Below are 13,716 nucleotides of genomic sequence, written 5' to 3'. Positions count from 1 at the left end.
GTGTGAGGGTGCAGTGTTAACCACCGAGCCACCATGCCATCTCCCAATAAAAGCAAATTACTGCGGATGCTGGAATCTGAAACCAAAAGAGAAAACGCTGGAATTCTCAGCAGGTCTGGCAGCATCTGTAGGGAGAGAAAAGAGCTGACGTTTTGAGTCTAGCTGATCCTTTGTCAAAGCTGACAAAGGGTCAGTTGGACTCAAAATGTCATGCCATCTCAGATGTTAGCTGGAATCTTGTGCACCCCCCCCGCCCTCAACCCTCTGGCTGGATAGAAGTCATCACGTTGGCAGGTTAGTTCTCCAACATCCCACCTCCTTCATGTTTATGTCTGTCTCTGGCCTGCGATCCAGCAACAATACCAAGCCTCAGATGGGGTGACATACTGGAGCAGCCACTGCCGTTCAGAACCGGGGGCAGTGTGATATTCCTGAAAAGAGGTGATCCAAGATTCTCTCTCAGTCCTTCAGCCAACAGTCACCTCCATAAGACTGAGCCCATCGAATTTCACCTCTCCCGCTGATGGCTGCAGCTGTTTCCAACTGGAAAGCTCACCTGCTAACTTCTCAAGTGTTCAAGAAAGAGTTTGATTCATTTCCTGGGTCTGGAGGGAATGGATCAGAGGCAGGAACAGGGTACTGAGTTGTACAGCAAGCTCAAAGGGTCAAATGGTCTACTCCTGCACCGATTTTCAATGTTTCCCAAGGCAGCCAGAGATGGACCATAAATATTCACCTTCTCAGTTATAGCCACAACCTGAGAGCACTTCCTTTTAAAGAAAGAGACTGGAGGCAGTGAAATGCAGTGATCTCGAAGGTTAGGAGGATGTGGCCCACTGTGTTCATGAAGGGACATAAGCACCAGACAGACACAGATAGAGAAACATCAAAAATTGGAGTAGGCCATTTGGCCCTTCAAGCCTGCCCTATCATTCACTGTGATCATGGCTGATTGTCCAACTCAATCCCCTGTCCTGCTTTGTCATCATCCCTGTTGATCCCTTTGGCTGCAAGAACTATCATCAAACTCCCCCTTGAAAACATCCAATGTTCTGGCCCGATAAGTTGAGAATTTCAAACTGGTGTAGGAGCCAGTATAACCTGGTGAGGACAGGGGTGACAGGATAGCAGGGGTAGACATAGTTCTGGAGAGAAATTTACAGTAGATTTAATATCCCAGCGCAATTCCTGCACTTTATAAACGAGTTGTCCCCGAGGAGCTGAAGTTTACACAGAATGTCGTGAACAGAGTGATAAAACATGGGAGCACCAACCTAACATAAACAACAACTTCCCTGCTACAAGTCAATTCCTGCAACGATTGTTCAACAATTAGTCTCTGCCTGTCAGGCCACACAGCCTGACTCGATGGAAAAGGCATCAGCAATTCAGAAATCATCATCTTTTTCCTCACAAAATCCAGATTCCATATCTGGAATTGAGCCTGAAAGGCAAGATCCCCCTTGTGCTCAGTTAAAGAAACTTAAGCTGTATCACAATTGGGAAATCAATCTGCCAAGCACACACCGCTGTATAACATTGTAATGAAAATAGTACTCAATGAGATTTGCTAACGGCTTTCCAGTGTCTATGATTTTGGCTGTCGCCAAGGTGATACCTGCAATTGGCCAATAATAGAAACACATGCTGATTTATCCAACAAACCATCTGAAAAACCACACAGGTAAGATTGAACAAACTGGTTAACTTGTTCAACCACCTGTTACCATGACAAGTAGAGCCGAAATATTATAGCCATCATTTTACCTTGAATGCTTCTCTTGAAAAAAGCTTTACAGCCTTCACATGACCAGACTCCATAGTGATAGCCTGAGGCGTAATCACTGCACACTGCACAGTATCGGGTCTCCTTGCTGGATTCTAATGTGCCTGCGGATGGGCTACTTTGCTCGCTGGTGCTGGAGAGGTGATCATTCACTCGCTGGCGTCTGTTGTCACTGTTAATTCTGTGGAAGGACAACAAGAGTAGAAAGGCAGGATGAGAGTGTGAGGAAGTAAAACGAGGGATGGTTTTAGATTAGATTCCCTACAGTGTGCCCTTCGGCCCAACCAGTCCACACCAACCCTCCGAAGAGCAACCCACCCCCCTCCGACTAATGCACCTAACACTACGGGCAATTCAGCGTAGGGAGAAAGTGAGGACTGCAGATGCTGGAGATCAGAGCTGAAAAATGTGTTGCTGGAAAAGCACAGCAGGTCAAGCAGCATCCAAGGAGCAGGAGAGCTGAAGAAGGGCTTATGCCCAAAATGTCGATTCTCCTGCTCCTTGGATGCTGCCTGACCTGCTGCGCTTTTCCAGCAATTCAGCAAAGCCAATTCACCAAACCTGCACATCTTTGGATTATGAGAGGAAACTGGAGCACCTGGAGGAAACCCACCCAGACACAGGGAGAATGTGCAAACACCACACAGACAGGCACCCAAGGCTGGAATCGAACCTGGGCCCCTGCTAATGTGAGGCAGCAGTGCTAACCACTGAGCCACCACGCTGCCCCACGTGTTCCCATCACCATCATAAGATGGTGTTCCCATCTTATACCCAACATGCTTGCTGGAACATGAATCGATCTGCGTAAGTGTTACATAGGGTCAAGACTAGCCTATTTGGTCCTTCCAGCATTTAGTGAGATCATTGATTGGATTCTGGTCTCAGCCCACATTTCTGTCTGTACACGACAATCCATGACTCTTCTGTCTATCAAATATTGATGTAACCTAGTCTTGGATAAATGAAATAATCCAGTCTCCACTTCCTCCTGTGGAAGAGTATTCTACAAGCCTTTGAAAGAGAAAACAGAAGTCTTCATCTGTCTCAAAAGGATGATCTCTTATTCATAATTATGTTCCCATGTATTAGTCTCTCCCACAAGAGGAAACATCCTCCAAGTGCCCATTCTATCCAGCTCCCTCCAGATATTACGTGTTTCAATAAGATCACCTCTCATTCTTCTCCAGTGGGGTTTAGGCCTATGCAATCTATCCTTACAAGTTAAAAACCACATACTAGATTATAGTCCAACAGGTTTATTTGGAAGCACTAGCTTTCAGAGCGACGCTCCTTCATCAAGTGATTGTCCTGATGAAGGAGCGGCGCTCGAAAAGCTAATGTTTCCAATTAAACCTGTTGGACTATAACCTGGTGTTATGTGATTTTTAACTTTGTCCACCCCAGTCCAACACTGGCATCTCCAAGTCAGGGTATCCTTATAAGATAAGCCGTTCATTCCAGGAATGACTTGAGTGGATCTTTTCCTGAACTGCTTCTAAACTATTTGCATTTTTTTTAAAATAAGAAGATCAAAATTGTACACAATACTCCAGATATGATCTGGGCAAAACCTTGCATCACTGTAGCAAAATTTCCCTAATATTCTATTCCATTCTCCTTGTAATAATCAACAACATCCTGTTCGTCTTCCTAATCACTTGTACCTACATATCACATGTACCAGGATACCCAAGATCCCTCAGTATTCCACCAACTCGTTCTGCAATCTCCTTCTAACGAAGTAATATTTTGCTTTTCTATTCTTTCTACTTACCAAGGTTATATCTCATCTGAAAATGTGTTGCTGGTTAAAGCACAGCAGGTTAGGCAGCATCCAAGGAATAGGAAATTCGACGTTTCGGGCATAAGCCCTTCATCTGCCACACCTTTCCTCACTCACTTTTTCTCCCTATATCCCTTTGCAGACTTTTTCTCGACAAGTAACTTCTGATGGAGTACAACTTGGCAAAGTGTGTGCTCATGAAGGATAGAAGCATGGACTATTTTCTAAATGGGGAGAAATTTCAGAAATCTGAAGTGCAAAGAGACTTGGGAGTTCTAGTCCATGATTCTCTCAAGGTAAACTTACAAGGTGAGTCAGTAGTTAGGAAGGCAAATGCAATGATGGCAGTTATTTGGCAAGGACTTGAAAATAAAAGCAGGTATGTACTTCTGAGGCTCTACAAGGCTCTGGTCAGGACACATTTGGAGTATTGTGCGCAATTTTGGGCCTCATACCACAGAAAGGTTCACAAAAATGATCCCAAGAATGAAAAGCTGAACATATGAGGAACTTTTGAGGAATCTGGGTTTGTACTTGATGGAGTTTAGAAGGATGAGGGAGGATGTAATTGAAACTTACAGAATAGTGAACGGCCTGGACAGAGAGGATCTTGGGAAGATGTTTCCATTGGTCGGAGAGACTAGAACCCGAGTGCGCTACCTCAGAGTAAAGAGAAAATCTTTTAGAATGGAGCTAAGGAGAAACATCTTCAGCCAGAGAGTGGGGAATCTATAGAATTCATTGCCACAGAAGGCTGTGGAGGCCAGGTCATTGCGTATATTTAAGATGGAGATAGATAGGTTCTTGATTGTCAAGGAGGTCAAAGGTGATGGGGAGAAAGCGGGCAATTTGCCAACGAGAAAATATCCATTTGTCCCAAATCTCTATCTTCTGTTAATTAACAAATCCTTTATCCACATTAATATGTTGCATCCTAAACTATGTGTTCTTATTTGATGTGCTAACCTTAGATCTGGCACCTTATCAAATTTGTCCTGGAAATCTAAATGCATTACATGCATCTACTGTAAATGTTACTTTGTCAAAAAGAAACTCTAGTAGATTAATTAAACACAATAGCATGAATTTTATGGGGGCCTGAATGTTGTAGACTGTAGTGCGATTTGTGGCAGAATCCTGTGAGAAATCTGGTGAGTTCCATCTCAACATCAGGGAGCAGCTCACGGTGTCTTTTATGTATCCGGCAAATGGCAAGATGAGTTCCTCTCTACGCAGCACTGAGTTGGCGATTAAGAGGGATTGTATATCGTTTAATGGCACATCCGATCTCATCTCCCTATCTTTCCTGACAAGCCGAACAAATTGGAGATTGAGAATTCTTCGTGTGGAAGTCAAGGTATATAGCTGGTGATTTCAGCTTGCCACTGGCCGCAAATAGCCTCCATGGTGTTCAGCACCAAGGGTTAACCCTGACCCTATCTCAGGACATAGTAAATGTGCTCCAGCTGCACACAACCCACATCTACGGACATTGGCGTCTGACTTTGCCAGCCCCACCTGTCCACTTGCTTGGAGGACGTCCCAGCGATTAACATTGAAAGGCAACTTCAAGGACACTTTACAAGTGACCAGCTCATGGAGTGGACCAGGCTGCATCTCAGGGCTACTTGTCTGTTCCCTTAATGCTCACTCCCTTCTCCACTGGTTTGTGCCTACGTGAATGCTCACACCATCCATGCCTTGCAATGTTAGCATGTTGGCACTTCAACCAGAGCCAAAGGTTGTCAGTGGTGATGTGCTCCACTGCACAGATACACCGACAGGCTGATTGTCAGCAGGGATCTGCCAGCACTGGTGACATATTGCTTTGTAGCACATAGAGATGTCAATCTAGCACCAAGAGCATGTGCCAGTTGACTGCGTTGCAGAAACATTGCATGCTCATTGTACCAAACAGCCAGGTTAGAAAGATGGTGGGGTTTAGTCCTCAGTCCTCTCCAGGATGGTGGGTTAGTGGAGGGGGTGTGTGTTGCTGTTAGTCCAAGGTCCTAGTCCTGTCAGTCATAGGGGTTTATCCAGTCATTTGTTTTCTAGGGCACAGCATGGTCAGGGGATATGTCCAGCTAGTAATAGTCAGTCATGTAATAGTCATCATAAGCAGTCAGAGGAGTGTGTATCATCAGACAGGGACAGCAGCCGGGAGATCTGCTCAGTCATATCTAGGGTCTACTTAGTCAAGGTTGATTGGAATTCTTGGGGAACACAGTCCTGAGGTTTTATGCATTGATCACTGAGGAGGGTGCAAGGGGAGCCGGTGTGAACACTGCCAAAAGGAGTGGGGGATTCAAGACTTGGGAGAAGAAAGCAGAGGCGTGTGTGAGAGGTAGGGATGAGGCTGGTGATGAGGGAAACTCAAGGTGTACATGGGGGTAGGCAGAACATCACGGGAAAGCATGGAAGGCCATGGGATATAGGGCTGTCGACAGGGACCACCACCACGACCTCCACGGGGAAGAGTAAAGGGTCAGGGTGGGCATCCTTAGTGTGTAATGCCATGGCTCATAGAGCCCTCAGGGCAGTTGCAGGAAAAGCTCAATGTGGTAACTCTCCACATCGGAAGGATGGGTAGAAATAGGCTGTTCGTGTCGTGTGTGGTAAAAGGGAACATGGAGGCAACCAGGATAATGGTAATGGTGTCCACCATGAGTTGTCTTCCCTGCCAACACCTGTCTTCCTCTCAATGCTGTGGCATCTTGAAATACCTTGGAAAAGTCCCAGGGATAGTTCAATCAGTGTCACGTTGATGGGCGAAAGTGAAGGATCCATATCTATTGGACACTACAACATCAAAGGGGCAAATACATGAGGCATGTGTTTGCAAATGCCACTACATTTCAGTTCCAATGATTTCATTGACCATGCGGAATGCCTGCAGAGTGAACGTGCTTAGGCTTCACATGTGGGTCATGTGAAGTCATTTGCACTATGCCTTTGATGCTTGCAAATTGAACATCATCGTCTCAGAAATTAGCTGCAATTACTTAAAACGAGGAGACTGCTGGCCAAAAGCTACCCATTTGTGAAACTTCCAAAGGGGTGGTGTGGTACAAAGGGCACCTCACTTCTGCACATCATGTAAGTGTAACTATAGGCTCTACTGAATGGACTGAAGAAGTGAATGATTGATGTGTGCCTGGAACAGGAAGGGCATTGGTGCCCAGCAGAGCACTCCCTGGTGGTCACTCACTTTGGGCAGCACCTTCCCCAAGTTGGTGCCCGGGCTGTGGCCAGGGCTGTGGTGGAGCAGACAAAGAGGCTGCTGAAGATGCAGCTTGGAGCAGAGTAATGGGGTGGGTGAGGGTTCCTCCAGTGTCGTTCAGACAGAACGTGCCGCATCATTCTGGCATGCTGGGCTCTGCACAATCGGAGTAGGCATCGGAGGAATCAGGAGAATGGGAGCAGCCTTCCTCTGAGGAAGATGAGGACACTGAGGAAAAAGAATCTCTCCTTGCACCTGACAGAGCTCAGGTGGGTTGGGTGCTACTAGCCAGACTGGACCTGAAGGATACCCGATTAAGTGTGAAGCAGACCATCATTAACAGTAGGTTAGTCCTTGGTCTTGATGTCAGCACTTGGAGGTGAACTGTAGCCTCTTCACATTTCATGTGTGATCACTTATCTGTAAATAAACGCGCCTGTTTGAAATTGTCTGCTTGCTTACCCTTGTCATGATGTTCCCCTACTGGACAATGGTAAGCCATGCATGTTCCAGGTGGGCACTGGGCTCAGAAGTACCTGTGACTTAGAGAGGGTACTTAAGTGTGGCGTAGCTAAGGACAGGTAAAGCATTTTGCCCTATGGTTGAAGGACGACTAGGATGAGAGAATGGGACCCTGTGTGCAAGGAAAGGTCAGTCATGCCAGCCGTGTGCCATAAGGGGTGTGGCTCTATGGCTGCTTTGCCGTGACGATGCCAGGGAGAAACAATGCCGGATTGCCAATGATTGTCCAGGTACACAATGGGCCTTTTAAAGGTGGCAAGGTTGCAAGGGATGCTGGTCTTCTGACAGATACCTGCTGAATGGCAAGTTGTTCTGGGAAGGGCACGTGGTAAGATGGGCCAGATGAGACGGTCACCTTAGGGGCGGGGTGGGTATTCAATGAGGGGAGTTTTGGAAGACGCAGTGAGGAAACATGCCAGGCTTTCATGGTGAAAACTCCTCCAAAACTCTTGACACAACAGGCACTTAGCCAAACCAAAATGTCAAATTCAGCCCAGAGTCTCTTTTACAAAGCTTTGTTGGCCCTATCTGATTACATTGTGATTTTCTAAGCATCCTGCCATAACGTCCATAATAATGGATTCCAGAACCTTCCCTATGACAAATGACTTATGGTTTCCTGTTTTCTGCCTCCCTTATTTCTTGAATAAAATTGTTACATTTGCTATTTTCTTATTCCCTGGGAACCTTCCAGAATCAGAGGAATTTTGGAAGATTGTAACAAGCGGATCTATGATCTGTACCATTCCTTTTTTTTTTGGACCTCAGGTTGTCAACAATCTGAACGTGTACATTATTGTTTAATTTTGTGAGTTTTAACCCTCTGTTGTTCATTTTTTGCCCAGTATTGAACGTACTAATCATTGCAGCCGCAAAACACTGTGGCATACTAATGAAACAGCCTAAAATTAAATGAAAGGATAGGTAAGAATGATTACAGAAATTGACAGAAGATATTATCAGTTTTCACAAAGCCAAGTACAGCAGGATCTTAATCTGATGGGCCAATGGGCTGAGGAGTGGGAGATGATGGTTAATTTAGATGAATGCGAGATGATGCATTTTGAGATAGCAAATCAGAATGGGACTTATACGCTTAATGGTAAGGTCCTGGAGAGTGTTCCTGAATAAAGAGACCTTGGAATGCATGTTCACAGTTCCTTAAAAGTAGAGTCGCAGGTAGATAGGATAGTGAAGAAGGCACTTGGTATGCTTTCCTTTATTTGTCAGAGCATTAAGTATAGGAGTTGGGAGGTTATGATGCCGCTGTACAGGACATTGGTTAAGCCACTTTTGGAATATTGTGTGCAATTCTGGTCTCCTTCCTAACAGAAGAATTTTGTGAAACTTGAAAGGGTTCAGAAAATATTTACAAGGATGTTGCCAGGGTTGGAGGGTTTGAGCTATAGGGAGAGGTTGAACAGGCTGGGGCTGTTTTCCCTGGAACGTCGGAGACTGAGGGGCAGACAGTGGCAAGCCCTGTCTGTTCCAGGCAGGCGCTGTGCTCAGAGTACCTGTGACTTCGATAGGGTATAAAATGGATAGGTTTATAAAATCATGAGGAGCATGGATAGGGTAAACACACAAGGTCTTTTTCTTGGGGTGGGGGAGTCCAAAACTAGTGGGTGTAGGTTTAGGGTGGGGGGGGGCAGGGGCGGGGGGAAGATATAAAAGTGACCTAAGGGGCAAAGTTTTTACATAGAGGGTGGTACATGTATGGAATGAGCTGCCAGAGGAAGTGGTGGAGGCTGGTAAAATTACAGCATTTAAAAGGCATCTGGATGCGTATACAAATAGGAAGGGTTTAGAGGGATATGGACAAAGTGCTGGCAAATTGGACTAGATTAGGTTAGGATATCTGATCAGCATGGATGTGTTGGACCAAAGGGTCTGTTTCCATGCCGCACATCTCTATGACTCTAGGATAGGCTATTTGGCCCTTTGTGCTGCTGCCAGCACTTTGAAAGAGCTATCCAGTTAGTTCCCCTTCTCTGCTTTTTTAAGTACTGCAAGTGTTTCCTTTCCAAGTATGTACACAATGCCCTTTTGAATGTTACTGCTTTTACAGACATAAAAAAGGACTATCAATATTCAACTGATTCTAATATTGAATGATCTAAAAATGAATTTATAAAGAAGAAGTTTAGATTAGATTACTTACAGTGTGGAAACAGGCCCTTCGGCCCAACAAGTCCACACCGACCCGCCGAAGCGCAACCCACCCATACCCCTACATTTACCCCTTACCTAACACTACGGGCAATTTGGCATGGCCAATTCACCTGACCTGCACATCTTTGGACTGTGGGAGGAAACCGGAGCACCCGGAGGAAACCCACGCAGACACGGGGAGAACGTGCAAACTCCACACAGTCAGTCGCCTGAGTCGGGAATTGAACCCGGGTCTCAGGTGCAGTGAGGCAGCAGTGCTAACCACTGTGCCACCGTGCCGCCCAGTGACCTAAAATGGCTGCAGAGATCACCTGACCAGGTTGAGTCAAGTTCATGAAGCCCAACAAAAAAACATGGTCAGTTTAAGCCAAAGTGAACATAGTTAAAAAAAACACTGAAACTTAGATCTGTATCTTCCAATGATTCACACTTTCTTTTGGAAGTTAATCATTGATATGAAAGGTTGTCAGTGGACTATTTGGCTTAGAAACAGAGGCCAAGGAAATCTCAAATGGACAGAGATTAACAGCTGCTTCTGAGCAGCAGAACTAGACAAGGTTTTGTGAGCAACAACGGCAAGATGGTCTCTCTTGCCTCCCTCGACACCTCAAATGTCAGTGCTGGTTCCAAAACAGCTTGAAAAATCCACTGTTCATTGAGAAATCAAGGCTATCTGTGAACTTCAAGACTTCTGAGTGAACAGGACAACCATTAGGACCCAGTATTCACTCTTGCAGCTGAAGGACTCAATAAAAAGTCTCCAACCTGCAACTGCTAGTACAATCCTGTCTGCTGTGCTGCTCCCCCCCCCCCTAACTTTTGAGTTATTACCTTATGTTTGTGTTTGTGTCTGATGTCACGTTTACTTATTGTTCTCAAAGTTTAATTGCTAATAAAACTCCACTCCCTTTCACTGAAATATACCTTGGGATTGGCTCTCCTTCACTTTTTCAAAATCTGGTTAGCCAAGTTTAATGAACTGTGATAGCTCCATGCTAAAAGGGAAACAAAAATATTTTTTTTAATGGCTGGCCAAGAGAGGTTTTAAAAAGAAGGGACTCAATCATCCTCCTCAACTGATCAGAATCCAAGCTTGCACCATGGCTAGAAGCAAGATAATTGCAGCAACATGTTCCAGATTGTACCAACACATTGCATCGAGAAAATTGTCAGCATATTGCTGTAGGTTCTGCGGCCAATTATCATAAAAATGTGTCCCCGATTACTAATTGTCCTGCCTGTCAAATAGTTTCTCCCTTTATACTCCATCAAAACTCTTCCAAATTTACAAAGCATTCATCTCAATTAATCCATATCAGTGTTTACCCTCCACACAAACAAATAGTCTAATCTAAACACATTTACTTGCTCTGTTCCCATATCTCGAAGAGTGTGTTGCTGGAAAAGAACAGCAGGTCAGGCAGCATCCGAAGAGCAGGAAAATCGACGTTTTGGGAATAAGCCCTTCCTCGCTCATTCCCAATGAAGGGCTCATGCCCGAAATATCGATTCTCCTGCTCCTCAGATGCTGCCTGATCAGGTGTGCTTTTCCAGCAACACACTCTTCGACTCTGATCTCCAGCATCTGCAGCCCTCACTGTCTCCATATCTCATCAGCACCTTTGCTTTCATATTTCCAATCGATTTTTAAATATTGACTCAGTATTTGCCTCAACCACTAATCCCGAAAGTGAATCCAAGCAACCAACAGATCAGATCTAAACTCTGAAGTTCTGACACAACCACTCATGAAGGGTGGGGAACAATTTAACAGCTAACAGGAAGTGGAGAATCTACACATATCTCGATCCTCAAAGGAGAGTAGCATATGCTTGCACAGGGACAAAGTTGAAATACTTGCAACCATCTTCAGCCAAAGGTGCTGAGTTGATGATTCATCTGGGCCTCCTTCTGAGATCAAGGAGAAAGTGAGGACTGCAGATGCTGGAGATCAGAGCTGAAAATGTGTTGCTGGAAAAGCGCAGCAGGTCAGGCAGCATCCAAGGAACAGGAGAATCGACGTTTCAGGCATAAGCCCTTCTTCAGGAATGAGGAAAGTGTGTCCTCATTCCTGAAGAAGGGCTTATGCCTGAAACGTTGATTCTCCTGTTCCTTGGATGCTGTCTGACCTGCTGCGCTTTTCCAGCAACACATTTTCAGCTCCTTCTGAGATCCCCAACATTCAAAGATGGAGGTCTTCAGTTAATTCAGTTCACGCCTCATGATGTCAAGAAACAGCTTTAGAACTAGCTGTGGCCCTAGCCAAGCTGGTTCAGTTCAGCTACAAAATCTATTATTTACCCAGCAGGGTTGGAAGTTGCTCATGGTATGTCCCATTCACAAATAAAATGACAAATTCAACCCAGCCAATTACCACATTATCAGTCCACTCTCGATCATCAGCAAAGTGATGGAGGGGGTTGTCAATGGTGCCAGTAAGCTGCTGTCTGACACTCAGTTTGTTGGAGTCACTCAGTCCTAACTTCATTACAGCCTGGCCCAAGCATGGACAAAAGAGCTGAAACCCAGAGATAAGGTGAGAGTGACTGCGTCTGACATTAAGGCCATATTTGACTGAGTGTGGCATTGAGGAGCCTTAGTAAAACTTGAGACAACGACAATCAAGAGGAAAGCTGGTTGGAGTCATGCCCAGCGTAAAGAAGATGGTCGTGATTGTTGGAGGTTAGTCACTCTCAGCTCCAGAACATCCTGCAGGGGTTCCTCAGGATAGTGTCCTGGCCCCAACCATCTTCAGCTGCTGCAGCAATGACCTTCCCTCCATCAACAGGTCAGACGTGGGGATGTTCTCCGATGATTGCACAATGTTCGGTGCCATTCACGACTTGTCAGATACCGAAGCAGTGCATGTTCAAATGCAAGACCTGGACAATCTGGGTTTTGGCTGACAGGTATGAAACTTGAAAGGACTCAGAAACGATTTACAAGGATGTTACCAGGGTTGGAGGATTTGAGCTAAAGGGAGAGGCTGAATAGGTTGGGGCTGTTTTCCCTGGAGCGTCCAAGGCTGAGGTTTGACCGTATAGAGGTTTATAAAATCATGAGGAGCATGGATAAGATAAAGAGACAAGGTCTTTTCCCTGGGGTGGAGGGGTCCAGAACTAGAGGGCATAGGTTTAGGTTGAGATGGGAAAAATATAAAAGGGACCTAAGGGACAACTTTTTCACACAGAGGATGGTGCATGCGTGGAATGAGCTGCCAGAGGAAGTGGTGGAGGCTGGTATCATTGCAGCATTTAAAAGGCATTTGGATGGGTATATGAATAGGAAGGGTTTGGAGGGATATGGGCCGGGTGCTGGCAGGTGGGACCAGATTGGGTTGGGATATCTGGTTGGCATGGACAGGTTAGACTGTAGGATCTGCTTCCTTGCCGTACATCTCTTTGACTCTATGACTAAGTGACAAGTAATGTCTGTGTTGCACGTATGCAAGGCAGTAACCATCTCCAGCAGGAGAGGATCTAACCATCGCCCCTCAACATTCAGTGCATTACCATTGCTGACTCCTCCACAACCACATCCTGGGGGAATACCATTGTCCATAAAATGAACTCGATCAACCATGTAAATACTGCAGTTAAAGGCCAAGTCAGAAGCTAGGAATTCTGTCACAGATAATTCACCTTGTGTCTCCCAATTCCTACCCCTTAAGGTACAAGTCAGGAGTATGATAGAATACTTGCCTGTAGCTCCAACAACACTCAAGAAGCTTGACACCATCCAGGATAAAGCAGGCTACATGATTGATACCAAATCCATCACTTTAACATACTCTTCATCACTTGCTCTGTGGCAGTAATGTGTGCCATCTACAGGGAGCCCTGCATGCTCCCTTGACAACACTTAACAAACCTGCAAAGTCTGACTTGGAAATGTATTACTGGTCCGTCGCTGTTACCAAATTGAAATCTTGCATCTTGCTTCTAAACCACACTATCCCTAAACTCCATGAATGACAGTGGTTCAAGAAGGCAGCTCAAGTCCACCTTCTCTTGGGCAGTTCGTGATTGGCAATAATTGCTGGCCTTGCCAGCTCTGCCCAGGTCCCATGAATGAATAAATGGAAACGTCCGCAGATTCACAGCTGTGTGTGAAGACATTTCTCCTGTACACTCTTCGAAATAACTAACATCTGATAATGTAAGTACGCCCTCGTTTTTTGACAAGTCAACTATTATAAACAGCCTGATTCTATCAGAACATCTGTTGTTG

The 13,716-nt window shown here is 45.4% G+C and overlaps 1 protein-coding gene across 1 annotated transcript in view; it reads right to left on the bottom strand.

Moving 5' to 3' along the window:
• esr1 (estrogen receptor 1) overlaps nucleotides 1–13,716 on the bottom strand; it is a 305,431-nt gene that overhangs the window by 281,728 nt on the left and 9,987 nt on the right. The window contains exon 2 of the mRNA XM_060831156.1: nucleotides 1,768–1,967. Coding sequence (XP_060687139.1) covers nucleotides 1,768–1,967 — 200 coding nt within the window. The remainder of the gene's footprint in view (nucleotides 1–1,767; nucleotides 1,968–13,716) is intronic.

Source organism: Hemiscyllium ocellatum, chromosome 10 (genome assembly GCF_020745735.1).
Source record: "Hemiscyllium ocellatum isolate sHemOce1 chromosome 10, sHemOce1.pat.X.cur, whole genome shotgun sequence".
Lineage (NCBI taxonomy): Eukaryota > Metazoa > Chordata > Chondrichthyes > Orectolobiformes > Hemiscylliidae > Hemiscyllium > Hemiscyllium ocellatum.
Note: the sequence above shows the minus strand (reverse complement) of the source record. Positions and strands in the feature narration are given on the sequence as shown.